We start from the raw sequence: 23,760 nt of genomic DNA, 5'->3' as shown, positions 1-23,760 counted from the left end.
AGCAAGTCAGCAAGCAAATTACTTTTAAATTCTAAAAAAATTTAATATTTTAAATTTATATAACCATAATGATAATATTTATTATTACTAAAATTAAATTATTAATATTTCAAATATTGGTTTAAGTGTGACAATAATAATAATAACAGTAGTTAATGATTGCATGTTTATTATCTGTCTGAAAAATAATTATATCAATAATTATTGGTAATCAAATTCTCTCGTCTCATTCAAATTATCAATAAACATTTCTTATTTGTGCTTTTCAATAAAACAATAAGTAGCACGTTTTTGATAACACTTTTTAGTACAAATGTAACAACAACTTTATCAAATATCTTACAGTAGACAGTGTTTGTGTACTTAAAGTTGTTAAAGTCGTACGATTTTTGAAATTACCGCTAGAATTAATCAAATCAGAAGAAAGGGAAAAATTATTTACACATTAAATGGATTTTCTCTTTCTCTATGTTCTTAAAAGCACGCAGAGCTTAAAATTATTTAAATTAAAAAAAAAATGACAATAATAAAATAAGCTTTACCTTTATCAAAATGTTGATATAAAGAGAATTAAGTTTGAAAAGAGAAAATTTATTTTGTTTAAATTCTAAATGATTTAAAAAAAAATGAAATAAAAACTTTTAAAAAATTTAATCCAAATCAATATTTGCATAGATACATTATTTCTTTAATGCAATAAATATTCTATAAGAAATTTAAAAAATATTCAATTAAATCAAATATTTCGTTTCATTGGTATTTTAGTATTTTTTACACAATAATGTTTTCTTCCATTTATTAATTTTTACATTTTTACTAAAAATTAACAACAACTTTTTGTTTTAATGCACCAAACAAACAACAACGATCACATACATGTGCTGCACTTATTTGCTTTAAGAGAAATGTATACACTTCGGTAAAAATAAAAAATTATTATTTCTGATATCTGTTAATATTACACTAACAAAATCTAGCGTCAAGAAACTGTGGATTGTATTGCTTTACTAAAGCAAATTGTTGTTGCGAAACTTTTGATGATCCACTTGGAAATAAACATAGAAAATTTAAGAGCGACACCTTATTATATTTATTATCATTGCTCATAATGAAATTATAATTTTAAGTGGCGGTTGATTTTAAAATTTAATTTAATAGTTGAAAAAAAAGAGTTAGGACTTAAGACATTGCACTCTTGCAGCTTAAATTAATTATAGAATTTTTTTTATTTTATTTTTTTAGTTCTAACTGATAAGAGTACTTGGAATTTAATTGTCAAGTGATTATTTGTTTCAAGAATTTTCCTTTTAATTAAAAAATTACTAATAAATTTATTAGTTGACTATTTAAATCATATTGAAAATATTGAAAATGTTATACTGCATATGAAGTACCCTACTAAATTATATTTATATCAATCACGAAGTAAGCCCCTTCACTTTACTCATGTGTGCAGACAGTTTTCAACTTATCTCAAATATATTCACTAAAATTAACTAAAATCGAGTTGCTAGTTAATAGCAAAATTATAATTTCAAAATTAATAAAATGTTAGAATTAAAATGCGTAAAAAATCTTTCTAAACATTAAAACAATATAGAATAACATCTACTAACATAGAACATATGCTATGTTTTCTTCAAAAAATATTTCCTCTTGCAATAAGGGCAATTTTAATTAATATTAATTTTTCTTTTCTGCCTCTCCGTATTGCACAGAAGAATGTATGTGAATAAATATTCCATATTTTATTAAAAACTTTGCTTAACACGAACCTGTAATTTTTGTTCTATTATCAATCGGTTAAGATGATTTCAATAATTATTAAATAATGCAGTCATTTTATTACTTAAAATATCTGATTTTTGCACGATTATCAACATTTTGTCCTTGACTTTAGTTCCAAAAACAATTTTATTTATATTTATTCATTTATGTATTTTTTTTTATATTTAATAAAATGATACACATTTCAATTTGTTTTTATTTCACTTAATAAAAATTTCTCTTTTTTAATACGTTTTTATATTAAAATATTCATTATTTATTGTCATAATTTTTTATTACCGCACATGGAAAACATAAATAAAAAAAAAAACATTTTGAAATAACAGTGCCGGTTTTACGCCGCATGTGAAGAGCGTTTTTTGTACTAAAATAAAAGCACTCTCTTCGAATGTGCCAATGTATATAATCTGGCTCTTTTTTAAATCTCATTTTTTACTCTTTTAATACTTTTAATAGCAATCTTCAAGTTTTGTTGTAGTCATTGGCAATGTGGCCGGCCGATAAGCTTTCCTGACATTCATGCGAGTTGAGGACAATACACGTTTTTTTGTGGAATTAATGTTGGAGCAAAATTTTGCAAAAGTTTCGATTTCATTTTTTAGTCGGACGTGAAAGTTTAGCGCGAGTGGGTTGTGTTAGCGGATAAAGACCTTAAGTTTTTCATATAATTTTTAATTAATTAGGCAATTTTGGTGGCAAATTTATGGTGATTTGGGTGCGTGAAATATAATTATTTGGTGAAAAAATTTTTAAAATAAGTGATTTGTAATTGTATTTTATTTTTCTGTTTTCTGCAATTTTTTATTATACAATTTTGCTTTTATTAAAGTACAATTTTTTAATTACGTGTACTATATATACAACATAAACTTTATTGACAGTGGCAAGTAAAATATTCAATGTGATTCTAATTCTGAATCACAAAAAAAAATTAAAGAACACAAAAAAGGATAAAACAGGATTTTAAGCTTTACAATAACACATCTGCTTTAAGCAAACTCAATAACACACATAAACTACAACAACGAGCAGTAAAAACTACGGTATGTGCCTTGCCTATTGGAATGCGTTATTCTTACTTAACTCAATTGAATACGCAAAAGAACACTTTTCTTTCCTTTTTTCTTGCTTCGTTTTTAATTGATTATGAAGGGAGAAGATTCAATCAAGAAACAATTAATATTATTATTTCGAAATATTTATTACACAGTTTTTTGCACTTTTCACTATCTTTCTTAAATGTACTTAATATTATTGAGTAACTAATCGGAATGCATTAATTGCATAATGAATGCACTCTACACATGGCGCGCAGTACGTGAATTTGTGGATTTGTGGATTTCATTTTAGTCCTGATCATGCGATTAATAAAAAGTGTACTTTATAAATAATTTATAAATTAAAATTTCGAAACAATTTTTGTTTTATTATTTTAATTTTTTGTACGAGTACTTTTGGAATAAAGAGACAAGTAAATACTTCTTGTACAAATGTTCAAATCTGGATTCAAATAAGGATTAAAAAATCATTAATTTAAATTTAATTAAAGATTTTCACAGATTAACTATAAAAAAATGTATAATAAGAATAATTATTATTAATAATAGAGAATAATTAAAAGAATAAATAAAAATTAAGAATCATATATTCTTAACATTTAATTTTAAATCTGTGATAATTAAACGGTGTTTATACTCTACGTACACTGAAGTGAAAGTTATTATACATTACCAATAATTAAGTGATTAGAACGATATATAAATGAGTGTTAAACGTAAAAAATATACGTAAGGATTTTAAATATGAAGAATAAATCAATGTCATAAATCTGAACACATATGATATATGAGTCTTCTAACATTGACTGCTACGGTATTTTTCAGATCCTCAATGTAATAAGACGAATATTTGCATAATTTCTATCAATTCTATGTTCTTATAAACCAACTTTAATATTTATTCTCTTACTTAAACATTTCTTATCATATTTGTCATTAATAAAGAAATTTTTCGAACAGTACTGAACTACAACAACAAAAAATCGTTTTATATTATTTTAATTAATTGAATTTTTGACTAACCATACAGCTGTTTCGAGTATTGCCAAATACCCATCATCAGTGGTCTTGGAAATAATTTTTGTATTTAATTATACGTAAATAATTTTTTGAGACTGTAAGTACCAGGAATTTAACTCGTGTCCTGCCAAATTTGAAGCTCAGAGCCAGCGCACCTTAACCAACTGACCCAAAGCTTACGTAACTTTTATGTTCGCACATTTTTCCGGAGTTTTGTTTACTTTGCTGTGAAAGTTTTATTAACAAATTCACTATCTGTTTTTTTATTAGAACGAAATCATAAACCAGCTGTAGAATAATTGAATTAATTAATTATATATTTATTTTTTAATTGTTAAATATCAATACTATTCAGCTAGACAATAGAGCAAGTAAATAAACTATGAATTATAGTTAGCATAGTTAGTAATACAGCTAGACAATAGAGCAAGTAAATAAACTATGAATTATAGTTAGCATCAAAATTTCAGTCAAAGAAGCTATGTAAGTGTGAGGAACTCAATTTAATTCAGCGGAAGTAAAATCTATTTTGGACCATTTTATTATATATTACATCAATTTTACTATTGTAACAAAGAAATTTTTTATTTTCTTTATATGTTATTTAGTAGATTTAAAAAATATGTTTCAATATTAGGTAAAATATTAGTAAATATAAGGTAAAAGAACAAAATACAAACTAATTGTTGTAATTTTTGGTTTTTTAAACAATAAGAGCAATAAAGTTAAAGAAATGCTATTTATTAAAATACACATTGATTATATTTTTTTAATTTTTGAAATATGCATAAAATATGAATATAGCAAAAAATTATTCCCTAACAGATAAACTTCAAACTTGAAAATTTTTAATTTTATATACACTGAAATATTTGTTTCATTATATTTTTTTGTTGAAATATGAACAAAAATTTTAACAATAATTAAGTGTTACTTATTAATTAATTGATGTGTTAAAAAACTTCAAACCCGGTTAACTTAATTTTCACTAAAAATATTTAATCGAAAAAAGAACCCAAACTTAGAGAATCAGCAAATGTAATAGATTTTCTACGATAGAGATTACATCTCTATCGTCTTTATGCAATATTATTTATAATATATGATATACATATTCTTAATTTAAATTCAACGAAACAAATCGATTTTGTGGCTCCAATTCATTATAGCACTGGTATATACAGAGGAATAATGCACATATTCACGTTATGTTGGTTTAAGTTAGGTTATATTGAAATGTTGGTCTTGTACCCAAAGCCGAATTCAGCTCAAACCATAGCCCACTATAATGGCATGACTCACCCATTAAGGTGAGAGTAAACCAACCTGGCAAGTCTTTAAACTTGGACAAATCCTTAACTTCTCCTAGCCAATGATGAACACTAAAACATAAAGAGTAATACAGTTTCCCCTCACCTGCAGAGCCACAATCCCTACAAAAGTTATTATAGGGTAGACTCAGTCTGATAGCAGATGTTCCTAATGCCAGTGCCACGTCAGCACAGGTATCATAGAGGTGAATAGGTTGGGCCTTGGTTGAAGCAACTGACTGGTATGTTTCTTGCCCAGTTTTTATCACGTCAATCTAGAGATCTGAAAGAACACACATACTTAGAGCGTAGATAGTAAGTACATAGGGAGATTAGTAAGAGATTTTCCCACAGAAAAATAAAAGAACAAAACTGCTTTTTAGTTAGATATATTAATATGTTAATATTTTGCTAAAAATGTTAATAAAAAATTATTTAGAATTATTATTATGATTATTTATAGTTTTCTTTTTTCTGTGTAGCAAATATAAATTATTAATGAATATGCAATTAGCACTTTTATAAATTATTCACCACAGCCAAATGTGAAGTGAACTTAAATCACGCTTTATAGCTGCATTAATTATTTCACTTTTTTATTTATTAAAAAAATAGCTGTCACGCTTTAAATATACAAACTAATAAATTCTTAATAAATTTGAAACAAACATGGCATATTAATATTATTTTTATTAACAAATTATTTATTCGATGCACAAATGCAGTGGAACTGATTATTTATCGTTTATTTATTTTTTTTTTGAATACCGGCTTCTCAATTTGAAAGCAACTCAACTGAATGTGGTGAATAATTTTAAATTGAATTGTTTTGTTCTCAGTTTCGTGCAGAAAAGAGGCGAAATAATCACCGCTTAAGTTGTGTGATTGCCTCGTTTCAAAGGTCAAGTTGAGATTGCAGTACAAAACCAGACACAATATGATATTGACTGTTTGGAAAAAATTTCACATGATAATGCGAACATTTCCATTCATATGAATATATAGGTATTTACATTTATACATATGAAATGATATGATTTTTTAATAAATTATTTTTTTTTTGTTTTCATATTTAACATGTGACTCGGACCGAGTTTGTCCGACTTTGTTTCCAACAAAAAATCTCGATCTCATGATATTATTTAAATAATGAAATGGGCTACATTTATAACACACACGTTCTTTTAATAAAATTTTTAAATTTAATTTATGAACTCGTATGTACATGTGTGTGAGTGTGTGTGGTAGCATCGATTTTGAAAAAGTTTTATAAAAAAAAGTAGCGTTGACAAACTTTAAAACGAAAGCAAAATAAAACAAAAGCAAAAATAAAAAACTAAAAACTAAAAACGTGTACAAGGAAACAAACCAAGAGAACGCAATGTCAAAAGAAAAACACGAGTTTGCCACATAAAAATAGCAACAGAAGCAGCATGACATATAATTAAATTCCTCTTATTGTTGTTGTTGTTATAATATGAAGCTTATTTTTATGAATTCGCCGATATGCATATGTAGTAAGAATAGTAATCATAATAGTGTATTATGTATTCAATTGTAAAGTACTATGCCCAACCATATGTATAGCGCTTCCATTAAAAAAGTTTTTCGGAAAGTAAACGTTGGGTTCATTCAACGCATTGTGTTTCATGGCAGCCTGTGTTTGTTGTAATTTGACTCATATACTCTTCAGTAACAATAAATTAATAATATACATAAATGAGAAAAATGAATAATGCGTTACTCTTATTGTAATTGAAGGTCGTAAATGACGCTACAGTTGGCATAGTGAACTTTTAAGAATGCTGCAATGTAAACATATTTGCATAACTCATACGCTATGGGTACCAATTTCATTATTTTCCTTCTTTTCTTTTTTGAAATTCTATTATTGAATAATATTCAGAACACAGTTGCTTGAACATACCTCACAAAAGTCTATTTAAGACAATAGTTTTTAATTACCTTCATTGTAAAGAAATTATGTTTTAGTTGTGTAATTTAGTAAATTTTCCATATTAACATATTTATATTTCTTGTTAGCTGAAATATGAAATATATTGAAATATTTAATTGTTTTTATACCAGTTTCAATATATATACGGAAAGAGTAGTCTCTGCTAATTTAGTCTCTGGAAACTTACAGTGACGATTCTAAACTAAGCTGCAAAGTCAGCAGTAGAATTTTTTGTAATAAATAAGATCATAGCGTTTCGGTTCGACTGCGTGACCATTGCAATTACCCAAAGACTCAAAGTGAGTCCAGAGCTATGGCTGTCTGAGACGAATATCGCAATTTTTTTGAACTGTCAAGCTAGAGTTAAATTTCTGCTATGCCTTACAGCTGCTTCTGGAATTGGAGAATGATGAGCTTCTCTAAATGAGCATTCTAAGTTTGCTAGTATCCAAATCATATGGTTACCTAAAGACAGAAACATCTTCGGTAACTGTATCTTCTGCAATTCTGATATTAGCAATGCTCTTGAAATAGCATACTGGCTATTAAACAGAAGTACCTAGATTTGACAAGGCAGTTGTATCACAAGACTCACCAAATCCAAATTACATAGGACTCGTACCAGTCGGCCGCTTAAGAAAAACAGAATCAACTCAGTACTATGATGTCGGTACTGATAAGTCACTGCGTATTACGAAGACATGCATAATCTACTGTCTAATGATTTTTATAGAGGTCACGACTCTGTAAATGAGGAGGAAATTGTACTTCACCTCATCCATCAGTGCCCATTATTGACAAGGTAAATATTTAAAAACTATGGTTCTCTTTTTGTGACTTACCTTATAGAGCTTATAACAATAGAAACATAATCAAGATTACACATTTGTTATGATAAATCCTTTCAACTTAAATCAGAGCATCGCGCTTTCTCGAAGGGAAGGTGTTCATGGCATCCAAACCGGCCATTACTTGTGCTTAAATCAACTTTGGTGCTTTGACAAACCTTTTATCTTTTTTACTTTACCATATATGTGTAAGGAAGTTTTAATTTTTCTTTTTGTTGTTTCTTGTCGTGCAGTCCACCCATCTACATAAAGATATTATGGGATTGGATTAATAAAGAAAAAATTAAGTAGAAAATTAAAATTGTATATGTGGTTCAGAAACGTTATCACGTTAGCTGATAATCTTTTATCTGTTTAGAGTTTAAGTTGTCTAAGATAAAATGTAAAAAGTTCAACTAAAAACTAGAAATAATTTTTAATAAGAAATAAATATATTATAAAAATATTAAGAAATAAAAAATTCAAAAATGTGAATTTTTCTCTATAACAAGCATTAAATTGAAAAGTAAATAATTTTATATAATTTTCTTTACCTTCCTGCAATTTTCAAGTGAATCTGAGATTAACAAAAGCTGATAAGGTTTTTCAAGGTGAAACTTCTGTCTATTTTACATTGAGTACTTTCAATCATTATTGAGATACTTTAATAGATTATAAGAAAATTTAATAGATTATACATATATGTGTAATAATCAATTATATTTTTAAATTAATTCTTATTTATATATTTATAGGTATGATATTTTTTATTCAAATGTAGTTCTAAAATAATTATTTTTTTATGGATTTTTACTTTTTATCAACTAATTATACACATAAAACTCTTGTCAAATTCTAACATGTTGTAGACATATGGAAAGTTAACTCCTCCAAATGTGTTAACGAGCTGATTAAACTTATTGAAACAATGATATTTATAGTTATCATAAAGATCTTATAAGCATCTAAGATATCGTTTGATTGACTTCTGTTAATATCGTATTTGCTAAAGCTTTTGCTGTCGGGTGAGGTTCTAAAGATGGTGAGCTGAAGTTGATGTATAATTACTGCTTGCAGTCATCGTTATTGCTATTGTTTATATCTTTAGTATGCATCATCCATCAAAATAATAAATGTGTACTTTTTTATTGTACACTTTTTCAATAGAGATTATTTCGATAAGTTTAAATACGTATTTTCTACATTCAAGTATAAAACTACGAAAAACTTTTTAATTTTATTATATAATAAAATGAAATGAATGGAAATGATGAAAACGTGCTGTTGTATTTATTAAAAATAAAACAAATTCTTAACAATTTTTTTGAAAGATAAGAAATATTCTGAAATTGTAATTATTTAAGTCCATTCAACGAACAAATCACCCTATAAGATATGAAAACATTCAATTATGGTATAATGGATTTAGTTACGCCCTTCTGTTATCTTAAATTGAATATAAGTCATTGTACTCTCAGCAGAGATATAGCAAGATAATTATTTTTGAAATTACTTTGAAATAACCTTTAACTTTTATACTCTTCTAATTTCTTACTAAAAAAAAATCAAATACCTTTCTTCACGTATTGAATATTTTAAAAGCCATTCGTCTCCGTCGATAAACTTTGGCACGTTTAAAAATCATTTAAAACGTTTTATATTCCCCATATTGATAAGATAACCATAAATTATTTTATAATAATATAAATAAAATAAATACTTTTTTGATTAAAATTATTGACTAATTCTTTGAACATTGAATTCTTTTAATCAGACGGTTTCTACAGGTTTTTAATTAGATTAAAATTCAATCAGTATATTGCCCTACTGAGGCGAATTTCAAAGTTTACTGCAGTGAATTTTATTATTTTATTTTTATTGTTATATGATTCTATTAATGTTAAAAGATTTTATACTGCAATCAATAATAATTGATAATATGCCAAGTTATTATTTTCTAATTGATTAATTTTTGCTAACTAATTCTTAATCCCAGAATTTTAAAGATTATTCAAAACATTAATTTCTATGAAGATTTTTTTTAAATGTATTTATTATCAGTATTTTCTTATCATAAAAGCATTGACAAAGGTTTAAGTATCTCCAACAATGTTTAAAAATATGTTTCTTCTTAAATTCTGAGTTTCTGATTTTAATAGTTATTAATATGGAGCTCTCTTTGTTGCTGTATTCGCAATCTTAAGCAAATAAGTCATTTTAATTAAGATTTCTTGAACCCGTTGAGTATCTGTTCTAATCTACAAAAATAATGTCATATTCCATTTTATATATTATTTTGATTCTTTCAATATTCTATAATCACTCATATAATCCAACAATCCAGTAAATAATAAATGTTGAAATAAATAAAATAATAATATTATTTTAAATAATATTAAATAAATAGTAAATTAATAATAATATTATTTATATTTAATAATATTCAATAATAATAATGAAACTAAAATTAATTAAATTAGAAATATCTACAGAAAGTAGTAAACTTAGAACATTTATTATATCTGTATTCGATTTTATTCAGATAATATATTAACAATGGAAAATTTTCCATTTTGACGAATTGACAAAACTAAATATAGACGAAATGTTAAAACTACTTACGATAATTTTTCGAGCCAAATTATACGATAAAGTTTAAAAATGATTTTTCTTTATCTTTCCCTTACTGGTATCGTAATAACCTATAAATTTATATATGTCGCAGTTATGAGATCAGTGATTTCATTATAAACTGACCATATTTTTATTCTTAGCTTCAAGAAGACGCCTTGTATGTACGAAACTGAATTTGTAAATATAAATTTCAATAAAGTTATATCGCAGTAAAAGAATAATATTGTCAGAAATTACATTCAGAAGTCCGGAATATGCATATATGTATTAATAAGAAGCATTTTTGACTTATTTATTTGTTTATAAAAAACAAAAAAAATTAAAAAATAAAAAATGAGATAAAAAATATCTCATTAGCACTTAAAAAACTATTCCAATTTGTACACCTATATGTTTAGATCATCCTCGTCCTTATCTTCTTTTGATTTTATTAAACAATCGTATGCGTAGATAGGAACACATCATTAAGAAAACTTTGTATTTATATAATTTTCTAGTTAGTACTTAATTAAGGCATAAGTATATGAGTAGATAAAAAAGAAAAGGTATTCATTTTGATATGTTAATTATAATCGCCATCTAGCAACATTATGTTTCACACATTTGAGGGCTCTTGATGAGCAATCAATCACACTTATATATTAAAGCTAATAGTTGAATCTTTAAAACCACGGATTGTCATAGCAGCTTGGCAGGCAGTGGTATTTTTACCATATGTTTATTCTAATATAATTATGATTTTTAAGACAGAATTAAAATTAAAAAACTTTTTTGTTAGTGGAACTTTATCTCAAAACATAAACTTTACCTACTTGATTATTAATTTATTATTTATAATAATTATTTTATCACTATAAAATCGTTACCTATAAGATAACTTCTCTTCTCTATTATTACTCTCTCGAATAAATTTTAGATAACCTTTTAAAATCTTTGTATTATTGCTTTAAAGTCAAAGTGTCATCATTTAGTTAGTACATTTATCTACTATCTTCTTGAACCACATTTCTCTATTACCTTCCATTTTTATATAGAAATATTTTTATTACTTGATGTACTGTATTTAGTCTGGTATACGAATTACGTATTTTAGTTTATCTTGTGGCGCAAGTTTCTTAAACAAAATATTCGGAATTATGACTACAAATAATAAACAATGATATCATTAGTTACTTTCAAAACAATAACCTGTTGTTATAGCACAATACGTATTATTGAAATAATGATTTGTATATAATAATTAACCCAGTGCTATTAGTTTTTACAGTAATCAGGTGAATCACCACCCATGCATCTTTGTTGATGCAATACGAATAATGCACGTGAAATATATTTATACGAGTACTTGTACTTTTTATGGGCACATCGCTCTTGGCATTAACTACTACCCCCTACCGAATTTCATTGATATATAAATCTAATATGTTTACATATTCATACAATAAATAACAATAAAATTTAGATAAAAACATTATTTATATGAGAGATAAAAGTACATTTAATAACACATTTTTCCTGATTATTTACACAGTCAAGTGTTAATTAATCTGCTCAACTTGACAGAGTTGACGGTAGATGTTTAACAAAACAACAACACAAAAAGATATGCATTTGCATATTTATTTTGGTGGGAAAATGATATCAAACTTTATTAAAAGTAGCAGTAAAAAATCAATGCCGACTATAGCAACATACCAAAAATAGGTAGATACTCAACACCTATACTTCTAGTCAGATCTTTTTAATAATGTTGCAAATATATAGAGAAAATATAGAGAAAAGATATTTTTGTCTTATATTTTTTATTTTCTTCTATCTTACTATAAGAACCAATTATAGACTACATCAGGATTAACAATTAATATTATACTACAAGAAATTCACCCATATAATAATATGGTATAATAATATGATCTAACCATATACTAGTTAAATAGGGATGATCATTTTGTTAGAAAAATTTTAGCTCATGTGATAAAGAAAATATAAAAACAACATGTAGTATGGTTGATCCAAAATGATGGGTAGAGTAAGAATATTATAAAATTATTTTTCTAAGTCTGCCAACTTACCACACTTAGCACTATCTAAACTCAGAGTTATCACTAATTGGATGGGGCAGTACGCAGATATTAGATCAGACATTGAATAATCACCTAACTTATGAGGAATTCACAAATTAATAAGTGAGATGGTTGGGACTCTGTGGAAACCCCCCAGTTATCAAAAAGTAAAAATATCCAGTAGCACTAACTCGGAAAAGACTCAACATTAGACAAAAAAATGTAATAAAATCCTCAATTTCATTTACTACAGTAATTAAATAATATATCGAACCCTGCATATGAATTGTCTTACTAAATTAAATTCATATCAAAAACAAAGTAAACCTCTTCACTTCACTCGGACATACATTGCTCAACTAAGATAAAATAAAATTAAAATAAACATAATCTAAAATACTACGTAATACTCGTAATAAACAAAAAACAAAATATATAAGAATGTGCCAGCTAACAGCACTACAAAAGTGAAAAAGTTAAACATATTATACGAAATAATATGTATCATAATACATATGATATCATATCATATGTATAACATATGATATATTTTAATAGTGATTATATATAGTTTAAACATTATTTTTTTTTCAAAGTAATGAGAATTAATTAATTTTTTGTTTTATATTTCGTACTTGTTAAAAACTGGTTTGACACAAAACGGGTTTGGGGACAAAAATTAATTAAGTAATTCAATTTTTAGAAAATGCAATAAATTTTGCAATAAATAATGACTCGTCAGTCTATGTATCTTTAATAGAATTATTTGCTAATCAGGCTGAGAATTATTTTTTTAATCTTGGTTAAATTATAAGAACTCAGAATGATTTTTTAAAATAAAAATCGTTTTTAATAAAAACTTGAACTTGGCTGATCTTTGCGATAGAAAGAATTAAGATGATGCCACCAAATAATATCATTTATTTTTAAAATAATATTTTTGTGTCTAAAATTACAAACCATATAAATTCTTCATAATTATATTTTATTGTCTATTTTTAAAAAATATTTCACACCTTCTAGTATTTTTAATATTATATATAGAATAGAACATTCTCCGCTGAGACGACATGCAACCTGAAATGGCGTCTTACTTAATTGTAGGTCGTTTTATTCGTGCAATAAAAAGTTATCGACCTTTTTAGCATACAAAATAAGTCAGCAGACTAGCAGACACAGACTGCTAATTTAAATTTTTAACAAAAAAAAATCATTAACAACTGGTTTATTTAGACCTGCAAATCTATTTATTTATAATTTCATTAATTTTGCCACGAAACAAGTTTGTCTTATAGTCATATTTTGTTTATTTGTTTTTTTTTTTTAATAAACTTTTTAATCTTTACAATCTAAAACTTGAACTTGAAATACATTTTATAGTTGAAAGCAACGAAATTTTATGTGGATTGTGTTAAGGCCTTAATTCATATACTCGTATATCCAGTACAACTCTCGATCACAAATTTGTATTATTTTCTGTGAAATTAACTTTTACGGATAATACGGGTATCCACCACAAAAACAAATTATGTACATCTATTTAACACAAAAAAGATTGATTAATTTTATATTCTATTCTATTTACAACAATGATTTTTAGTCGTTTTGAAGTCGGCAAACACTAAATACTCAACACCGGCGACACATCTCGAATTTCTAAACAGGCCTATTTTTATTCAAGAACGCGATAAGAAAATAAAGATTTTTCCCAAAAATAAGTTTGTTATCAAAAAGCTAATGCAAACCCGGATCATTCCTATATTAAAGTGTTATATAAAAGTATATAAGTAGAAAGTACTAATATTTATTATCAAAAAACATAACTTAAAAATAATTTTTAAATTTATTGCTGTGATTAAGTTTTTCTATTAAATTTTGTAAATTTTAATATTAAGTTTAATAAAATTAAAGCTACTTTCTTATTTTCTAAAGGTCTAACTTTTGTTATTTTATCATCATCTATATGTTTAGCCATACAACCCATATTGGAGCTCGCATTGGCCTTGTACTAAGTTCATCTAATTATCTATCTATTCTTAGTCTTTGCAACTGTCTCTATTTTCTGACATTTATGTATGCTATATTATTATCATTATCTTAATCACGGTCTACCTTTGCCACGAGATAAATAGGTTGCAGTGACCAATACTATAGGGAATACTGTAGGGGATATTTATCACCTGCCAAATTAATTTGTATCACAGTTACAACATTCGTTTTCTGAGAACTTTTCTTTTGATTGCGTGGTGCCTTTAATATTTGATGAAATGTATCTATTCTTTAACTATTCTTAAGGCTTTTAGATAGTGGCTTAACCAGGATTAAGTTAAGAGCGGAATGTACAAGAAAATATTGTTTGTTGAGGTTTTGCTACAATTCATAATAAACATAACATATTAAAGGATTAATTAATTAATGAAATTTACAAAAAAAAAAAAACTAAACGATGTTCTTCAAACTTGAGTTAGTACTTAAGTAAATAAGGTTTTAAATATTTTTATATTTATTTAAATTCGTTTTGTTAATATATATAATTTATGTACTGAAATATTTACATCTTTTTATTTTATTATACAACAGAAATCATTATTTTTACTATTCTAGAATATTCGTATACAATTAATTACATTATTTTTATTATTTTTTTTTTATTCACAATATTAATACAAATGTTTTTATGTATTTTTCTTGTTTTTCGCAATACGTAGAGTCGAGCCCCTTGTTAAATTTTGAATGCTCGTGTTTATAATATAATTAACACATTTTAATAAAAAAATACCAAAACATGCGATAAGATTTTAAAAACAATTCTTTAGACTATCAGTGACCTTTGGACTTAAAGATGGTTAAATAAGACATATTAGACCTGCACCAACTAAGCGAAACTGTCAGTAAAGCGTATCGAAATGTCTGGCTTTCGCTGTTGCGTTTAAATAAAAAACAAATAAATAAAATTTATAATGAATATAGTTTAAATATAACATTTAATACGCTAATAGAGTTGATTTTCAAATTAGGAAGTTGGTGTTAAAATCTCTCTTTAATTTATATAAACTTTCTAATTAAATTAGCTAAAAATTTTAAAATTTTATTCCGTTTATAAATAAATACTACTTCTCTATAATTATTAATTAATTTAATTGCATAAAATCATTTTTCGTTTATTAAAATATTAATTCGTTTATTAATTAATATTAAAATCATGTTCAAGCATTACAGGTATTGAATCTCAGGATCCACCGCGTTCACATAGTTTAGTTCTACTATTTTTTCCCAAATAAATTTTTAAATTTGACTAAATATCATATTAAGTATTCTATATTACGAAAAAAACAGCTCAATAATATTATATAATATTACAATATAATAATATTATATATGTGCAGTGTATAATATTATTGTTATGGTTTTATTATTATTATTATTATTATGGTTTTGTCAAATTTTTTTAGCAATCATTGATTTAATTCGATATCTACTAATAATACAATTATATATAAAATATCAATAAAATTATTAAATATGATTTTAAAAGTCAATTATGGCGAAGGAAAGTCAAATACGCCTTTGGATAATTAACACTGACTCTGACGTTCAGATTTGGCAGGGTACGAGTTTAACCCTTGTACTTGCAGTCTCAAAAAAATTATTTACGAATAATTTAATAAAAAAAGTATTTCCAAAAGATCGCTGGTGTTAGGTCTTCGGTAATACTCGAAACAGCTGTTTGGTCAGTCAAAAATTTAATTAATTTATAAATAATAAAATGTTGTAATTTACTACTGTTCAAAATACCTAATAATAAAAATATTATATAGCCCCCATTCAATGTAAATGACATTCAACGAACAGCTACAAAACTTTCATTTAATTGTAAACTTTTTAGCCTCACTTATTCTGTTGACCGTGAACACAACAGATTTATTCATAACGAATTTTTACTACTTTGTATATTTAAAGTAAGCTCATAACAAAATTTGCTAAAAATACTTCTAATAGATAACTTCTGTCTCGTCATAGCAGTAATATATCCAAACTCGACAACCGTATTAGATAGTTATGTAAAAAGATTGTCGAAAGAAAATAAAAGATCGTCGACATTATAAATTCACAACGTACAAAAACATATGATGTAATTCCCAGATGGCGCTAAAACAGACTTAACGTTAAACTAACATAATTGAAGCGCCACTGACTTAAACTATATAATCGGAATACTTTTTGGACTGAATTTATATTAAATTATGAGATAATTAAAATATTAGAAAATATATTCTAAAATTGTGAATAAATTAATATAATATTATTATATTAAAATAAAAATTTGCTCTTAAAGTCTTCGATGATTTTTTCTTAAGTTTGAAGTCGACTATAATTTTTTTTAAAACTTTATTACAATTGGAATTTAATTGAATATATATTGAATCTGATATAATCGTTTCTAAAATAATAATTGCATCCAACAATTCTGTATTAGTATTTATTGTCGACTTATAGGATTATGTCGCTAGTGCTTGTTATCCTTAATATATTATCTTTAAACTAAATAAATAAATTAATAAACATTCAAATTATTATATATATACCTTATTCCAATCTCAATTTTTAGACCATTTTTAGTAAAATTTAAATAAAAAAAATAAAATTGTATTAAATTATAATCAACTCAATGTTCTGTATTAGATTTAAAGCATTAAATCAAGTAATTCCATTTCCATTCATTTAACCTTCTATTTGAAAGCGATAACCTTAAACAGTTGAACAATTTAGAATCTTAAATTATTTTACAAAATTAGCGAAAACAAATAATAACGCAAATAGTCTATAAACCAGTAAGTAACGCTTTCAAAATTTTAGTGTTTTTCTTTCAAATATTAAAGCACAAACACAAGCAAACAATCGACCACATAGCATACAGTGGGGCAAATACAATTGCCCCACTGAATATTTTTCAAGAAAAAAAAATTAATTTTTCAAGAATCTTATTAACTCCCATTGGGTGATTTCCTATTTTGATTTTAAATCTCACCTATGTTTTTCGATCACTTTCTTCGATTTTTGGATTAGCACTCGTATTATTAGAGTGAATAAGGATGCACATGCCCGTGGGCCATGCTTTCGACAGCCATGATATAGGATATAAATAGGTATATAATTACTTGCAAATTTTTTGTACTGATTTTCTACTAAGTGAGGTCTTAGTAAACAAACTACAAGCTATGTATCTATATCTGTTAAATTTGATTCACAAACCATTTTTAACCATCTTGCGGATCACCGAGTGAGAACCACTGATATAGAGGATACAACACAGCACATATTCTCCTAATTAGTTTCAATTTCTTTTTTAATTGCTTTGTTGATTATTATCAAGGGAGTTTCGAAGTAGTTATGTGTAAGCTACTATAGTATTTGTAATGGATGATACTCCTTTATTCCTACTAATCACCTTTATTTGTTTTTGAACAAAGTCGTTTTCATATAAATTTGTAATACATGTTCCATTTTTTATAGCTTGTTACCACACAATATATTTAGAGATGGTCTATTAAGTTTTCTTATTCACATCATGAATTACATAAACACCCAACTTCTTTTAATAACAAGTTTCATTAAAGTTTTAATTTTGATTACAAACAAATTACAAATTAATTAAAAAAATCAATCATTTTTAGTCTTCGGAAATATTTAAGAGTTTAATTTAACCGTACAAAGCTTTTAAACTGCAACTGTCAGGCATTGAATCCTGTTAATTTTGGAGTGGAGACTTAGGTGCTATATATGTATATTATACCTATAACTGAGGTGCTATACTTAGGTGTTTTATTCTTACCCAGAACAAATTTAGAACGAATTAGAAAACTTATATAATTTTATAAAATTAAAATATATTCTCTATTTAATGAAATAATTTATTGTAGTATATATTTTATGAATAATTAATTTTTCTTTCCCTCTCTCTATTTGTAGTCTCATACAACAACGACTGCCGACAATATTAAAAATACTTCTAAGTGTAAGAAAATTTCATATACATATTAAAATAATTATATTACATATTATTTTACATATTAGCAATTATTGGAACTACTTAAATCAAAATGTTTATACCAGTTGCACATAGAGCTTTTAAGTCTCTCCGACAAACCACACCCCGTGTTCGCATATTTCTTATAAATAAAAATGCCTATTCTAGTCAGGTAAGTTTATAGGATGCTTCTTGTATTTTCCTCTGAGTTGTAAAAGAAATACAATTTTTAAAAAATTTAAAAAACATCTAGGTTGAATATAAACCCATACGTTCGGTGCTTGTTGCCAATCGTGGCGAGATCGCCATACGTGTCTTCCGTGCTTGCACTGAATTGGGTATTAAGTCCGTTGCTGTTTATTCGGAACAAGACAAAATGCATATGCATCGTCAAAAAGCTGATGAATCATATTTAGTTGGCAAAGGCTTACCACCTGTTGAGGCATATTTAAACATTCCCGAAATTATCCGTGTTTGTAAGGAAAACGATGTTGATGCTGTGCATCCAGGCTATGGATTTTTATCAGAACGGAGCGATTTTGCTCAAGCCGTTATCGATGCTGGTCTTCGATTCATTGGCCCCTCACCAAAAGTTGTGCAACAAATGGGTGATAAGGTGGCTGCACGTGTTGCGGCAATTGAAGCCGGCGTTCCTATTGTACCTGGTACAGATGGTCCAGTAACTACCAGCCAAGAAGCAATGGAATTTTGTAAAAAACATGGCCTGCCTGTTATTTTTAAAGCTGCATATGGTGGTGGCGGACGTGGCATGCGTGTTGTGCGCAAAATGGATGAAGTTGAAGAATTATTTCAACGTGCTAGTTCCGAAGCCAAGGCAGCATTTGGCAATGGTGCTATGTTTATAGAAAAGTTTATTGAACGCCCACGTCATATTGAAGTACAACTATTGGGAGATAAAGCCGGTAATGTTGTACATTTGTTTGAACGCGATTGTTCAGTACAACGACGTCATCAGAAAGTAGTGGAAATCGCTCCAGCACCGCGTTTATCAAAGGAAGTACGTGATAAAATGACCGAAGCAGCTGTACGTTTAGCCAGGCATGTGGGTTACGAAAATGCAGGAACTGTTGAGTTTTTGTGTGATGAGTCTGGTAACTTCTACTTCATTGAAGTTAATGCTAGGTACGAATATATAACTTTATAATTCTGAACCTTTTTATGTATAATATTTTTTAGATTACAAGTGGAGCACACTGTAACCGAAGAAATAACTGGCATTGATTTGGTACAATCGCAAATACGCGTTGCAGAAGGCATGACTTTACCGGAACTTGGTTACACTCAGGAAAATATTAAACCACGTGGTTATGCTATACAGTGCCGCGTTACAACAGAAGATCCTGCCAATGATTTCCAACCTAGCACTGGTCGTCTTGAGGTGTTCCGCTCTGGTGAAGGTATGGGTATCCGTTTGGATAGTGCTTCCGCCTTTGCCGGTGCCATCATTTCACCGTACTACGATTCCCTCCTTGTTAAAATTATATCGCATGCCAGTGATTTACAAAGTTCTGCCTCAAAAATGAATCGTGCATTGCGCGAATTTCGTATTCGTGGTGTTAAAACAAATATACCATTTCTGTTGAACGTTTTAGAAAATCAGAAATTCCTACACGGCGTACTGGACACATACTTTATTGATGAACATCCCCAATTGTTTAAATTCCGCCATTCACAAAATCGTGCTCAAAAATTACTTAATTATATCGGTGAGGTGTTGGTCAATGGACCACAAACTCCTTTGGCTACTGGCTTGAAGCCTGCCGATGTAACTCCACATGTACCCGAAGTGCCTTTAGGTAAGTACAATTTTCGCCTTTATATGTGAAATTTGGCTTCAGTGTTGCTAGCAGTAAAGTTCTATGACTTTTTTAAGTTTTCCTCTTTCATAAACACATTTTTCTATTCAAGCTTTAAGATAAAGGAATATCATACAATAAAAATTCTTTTTTGAAATATTTCATTAAGTAAAATATATTACTATCAAAAAAGACTTCAATAAAAAGTAGTTTATTTAGTTTTTTTATATAATTGAATGCTCTTGGAATAAATTCATTATTGACATATTTTACTGTACCTATGTGCCTATTTATATTGCCCATAAACTTGCAGTTATTTATACTTCCAGTTCATGGTAATATGTAAATTTACAGAAGTAGGGGCAGTGCCTGGTTGAATATAAGTGATGCCATAATGAAATAGAATCAATTTTGTTTACATTATACGAACAAATTCTTGTTCTGAATGCGAAATACTATTAAAACAATGGACATGACCCCTGTCAGTATATTCTAACCTGTTGAAGCTTGAGAACGCATAATTGCATATACGTCTACAACTTTCAAAAAAAAAACTCACGTGTAAACGAGAAAGATCACCTTTAGCTGGTAGTCCTTACTATATGCTCTAATATAATATGTATAAATAATTATAAGATTTATATTGGTAAGCACAAACATCTTCCAAAAATTTCTTTCAAGTTGATTATAGTGGCATGGGAAAATTTTAGTTTCAAAAAAAAATTCTGATATTCCACTTGTTTAAAAGAGGATATAATCTTCCTCGAAATTGACTACCCGATAAAAGTTTATGATACGATACAACACATTCTTTTATAAGGATGTGTTCTCCCACCCTTTCATAAACAAATACTCCAGTATATAAAAGAAGTTTATAACTAATATTGAAAGCTCTCTTACTTCTCTCCTTTTCATACTTTCCCATCTACTCACCTATCTCTTTCTTTTTCATAGCTTTCCAAACCTATTTGTTAATAAGATGATACATCCTTTATCTTAAAGAGTCGTACTCACATTACTAGCGCATGCTTAGCACTGAGAAATAGTTCTGCACTATTTTTAGTAGATCAGTAGATATATTTCGATCGATTTTTTTACTGTTCTTGAACTTTTCTTTGATTCTTTGATTCTTTTATTTTATGTTCTTTTTAATAAATTCTATTATTTCGTTTTCTTTTTATTGTAAAATTCTGTATCATTTTGTAATTAACAAAAATTCGAAAAACAAACACGTTTACATATAAACTTTTAATACCAATATGTGAAGATCTATCGCCTGAGGCACTATTGCGTGAAGAGCGTGGCGAAGCTAAAGGTATGTGAAAAATACACTTGAAAAAATTTTATTTGATATTAAAGAAAATTTTTTTTTTCAAAATTATCATAAGTTCACAAATTTATTTATAATTATCTTTTGGCATTTTGGTTGAATATTTAAATTTTACATGATTTTAATGGGACTTTGGAAAATTTATGTTATTTTTATAATTATATTTTGCGTATTTTTTAATAAAATTTTGAGCAATGCGTTTAATTCTTTAATAATTTCATTAAAGCTCAGCTTAAGCTATTAATATAATAAGCATTTTTGTGCAATTGTATATATTACAATAAATTCTTATAAACTTTATTTTAAAGAAAACGCTTGCCGTTATCCGAATTTCTGGAATCTGTAAAGAGCTTGCAAGAAGCTTGCAGAGCTAAATGCAATGATAAAAGCATACGTTTTCAATTGATGAATATTCTTATGTAATATATTTATTTAAAATTAATTTATTTTTTTCTCTTACTCCCAACCATTTAAAAAATCTCATTGTGTTTTACAAAATCAAAAACATTACACAGTCACGGAACCTCCAAAAGGATTACGAGGCATACTCAAGTCTCAGGGTCCTGAGGCATTTGCCAAAGAAGTACGGTCTCGTAAGAATTTAATGCTCATGGATACTACCTTCAGAGATGCTCATCAGTCACTATTAGCTACACGTGTACGATCACATGATCTATTAAAAATTTCACCATTTGTTGCTCACAAATTCAATAATCTATACTCTTTGGAAAATTGGGGTGGTGCTACTTTTGATGTTGCTCTACGTTTCTTGCATGAATGTCCATGGGAACGATTGGAAGAAATGCGTAAACAGATACCAAATATACCTTTCCAAATGTTGTTACGTGGTGCTAATGCTGTCGGTTATACCAGCTACCCGGATAATGTTGTGTACAAATTTTGCGACTTAGCGGTATGTTTACATAAAGATATTGTACATAAAATAGTAAATTTTTTTTTATATATATTTTATATAGTATCTTAACATATACTTTTGCCCAAAAAAAAGTTTAGATATCAATATTGTGTGGAACATTTACAAATTTTAAATACATATTATGTAGAATATAGAATGCCATCAAATGAAAAGTCAAAACAATTATGCTCTCTTCATTAAGAAATTAAAAGATTGCAAAATGCTTTCACCATAACCTTCATCATTTAGCATTAAAGTGGCAACGCCACATATGCAATAATTTTTGGTCAAGAACCAAGAATCGAACAATGATTTCTCCAGTATGACAGTATGCGAACCTGTAGAAGTTAACATTAAGAGAAGAAATTGGCTGCAGATAGAAGATAGCTTCATAAAGAAGATTCAAAAATCATTAACAGGTCACTTTAAAGAAAACCATAATCATCACATAGATATGGCTGTCCTAGCACAACTCAGATACGATCTAATCAAGCCGAACATCAGTAATTTAAATCATGGGAAGAGATTCAATATAACGCTTTGACTGATCGGTATGGTGATATTTTCTTTTCGCATTTAGTGCTGACCAAAGGTGATAAAATTACCAGGATATATTATACATTTTAGGTTTAAATATAGCATTCGTTTCTCTTGGAGTATATATTTACATACCATTAGAATATAACAACCAGAGTCACTACGAACTCGACATTGTTGTTAAAAATAGATACAATGGTAGTGAAAGTCTTTTAAACTATTCCGAATATATACGACGGCTACTGATGAACAGTAAAAAACCGGAAACTTCAAGTTTCCAGATCTCTATTCGTCTGATTAGTTCAGCTGAAGGCACTGAGTTTGTTTGCTGGCAGTCCTAGGATACGAGCAAAAAAGATAGATGGATGTAGTTAATACATCCATCTATCTACAAACTACATTTGAGGCAGTAATATAATTAAGTTAGCCCATAATAATTTAAAAAAGTGAAATAAAAATTAAAAATGAATCTTAG

General features: G+C 27.2%; 1 protein-coding gene across 1 annotated transcript; it reads left to right on the top strand.

Moving 5' to 3' along the window:
* Nucleotides 1-2,315: 2,315 nt before the first annotated feature.
* On the top strand, nucleotides 2,316-22,784 carry LOC119673949 (pyruvate carboxylase, mitochondrial-like; the record flags this gene model as incomplete). The annotated part of the gene is made up of 8 exons (XM_038085066.1): nucleotides 2,316-2,503; nucleotides 2,618-2,831; nucleotides 18,628-18,673; nucleotides 18,733-18,857; nucleotides 18,939-19,828; nucleotides 19,883-20,502; nucleotides 21,770-21,817; nucleotides 22,348-22,784. Coding segments are annotated over exons 4-8 (2,094 nt in total), but the record flags the coding sequence as incomplete, so codon positions are not given.
* Nucleotides 22,785-23,760: the final 976 nt, after the last annotated feature.

The sequence above is a fragment of the Teleopsis dalmanni genome, chromosome 2 (assembly GCF_002237135.1).
Source record: "Teleopsis dalmanni isolate 2A chromosome 2, ASM223713v2, whole genome shotgun sequence".
Classification (NCBI taxonomy): Eukaryota; Metazoa; Arthropoda; class Insecta; order Diptera; family Diopsidae; genus Teleopsis; species Teleopsis dalmanni.
The sequence above is the reverse complement of the archived record's forward strand: the minus strand, read 5'-3'. Positions and strand labels throughout refer to the sequence as shown.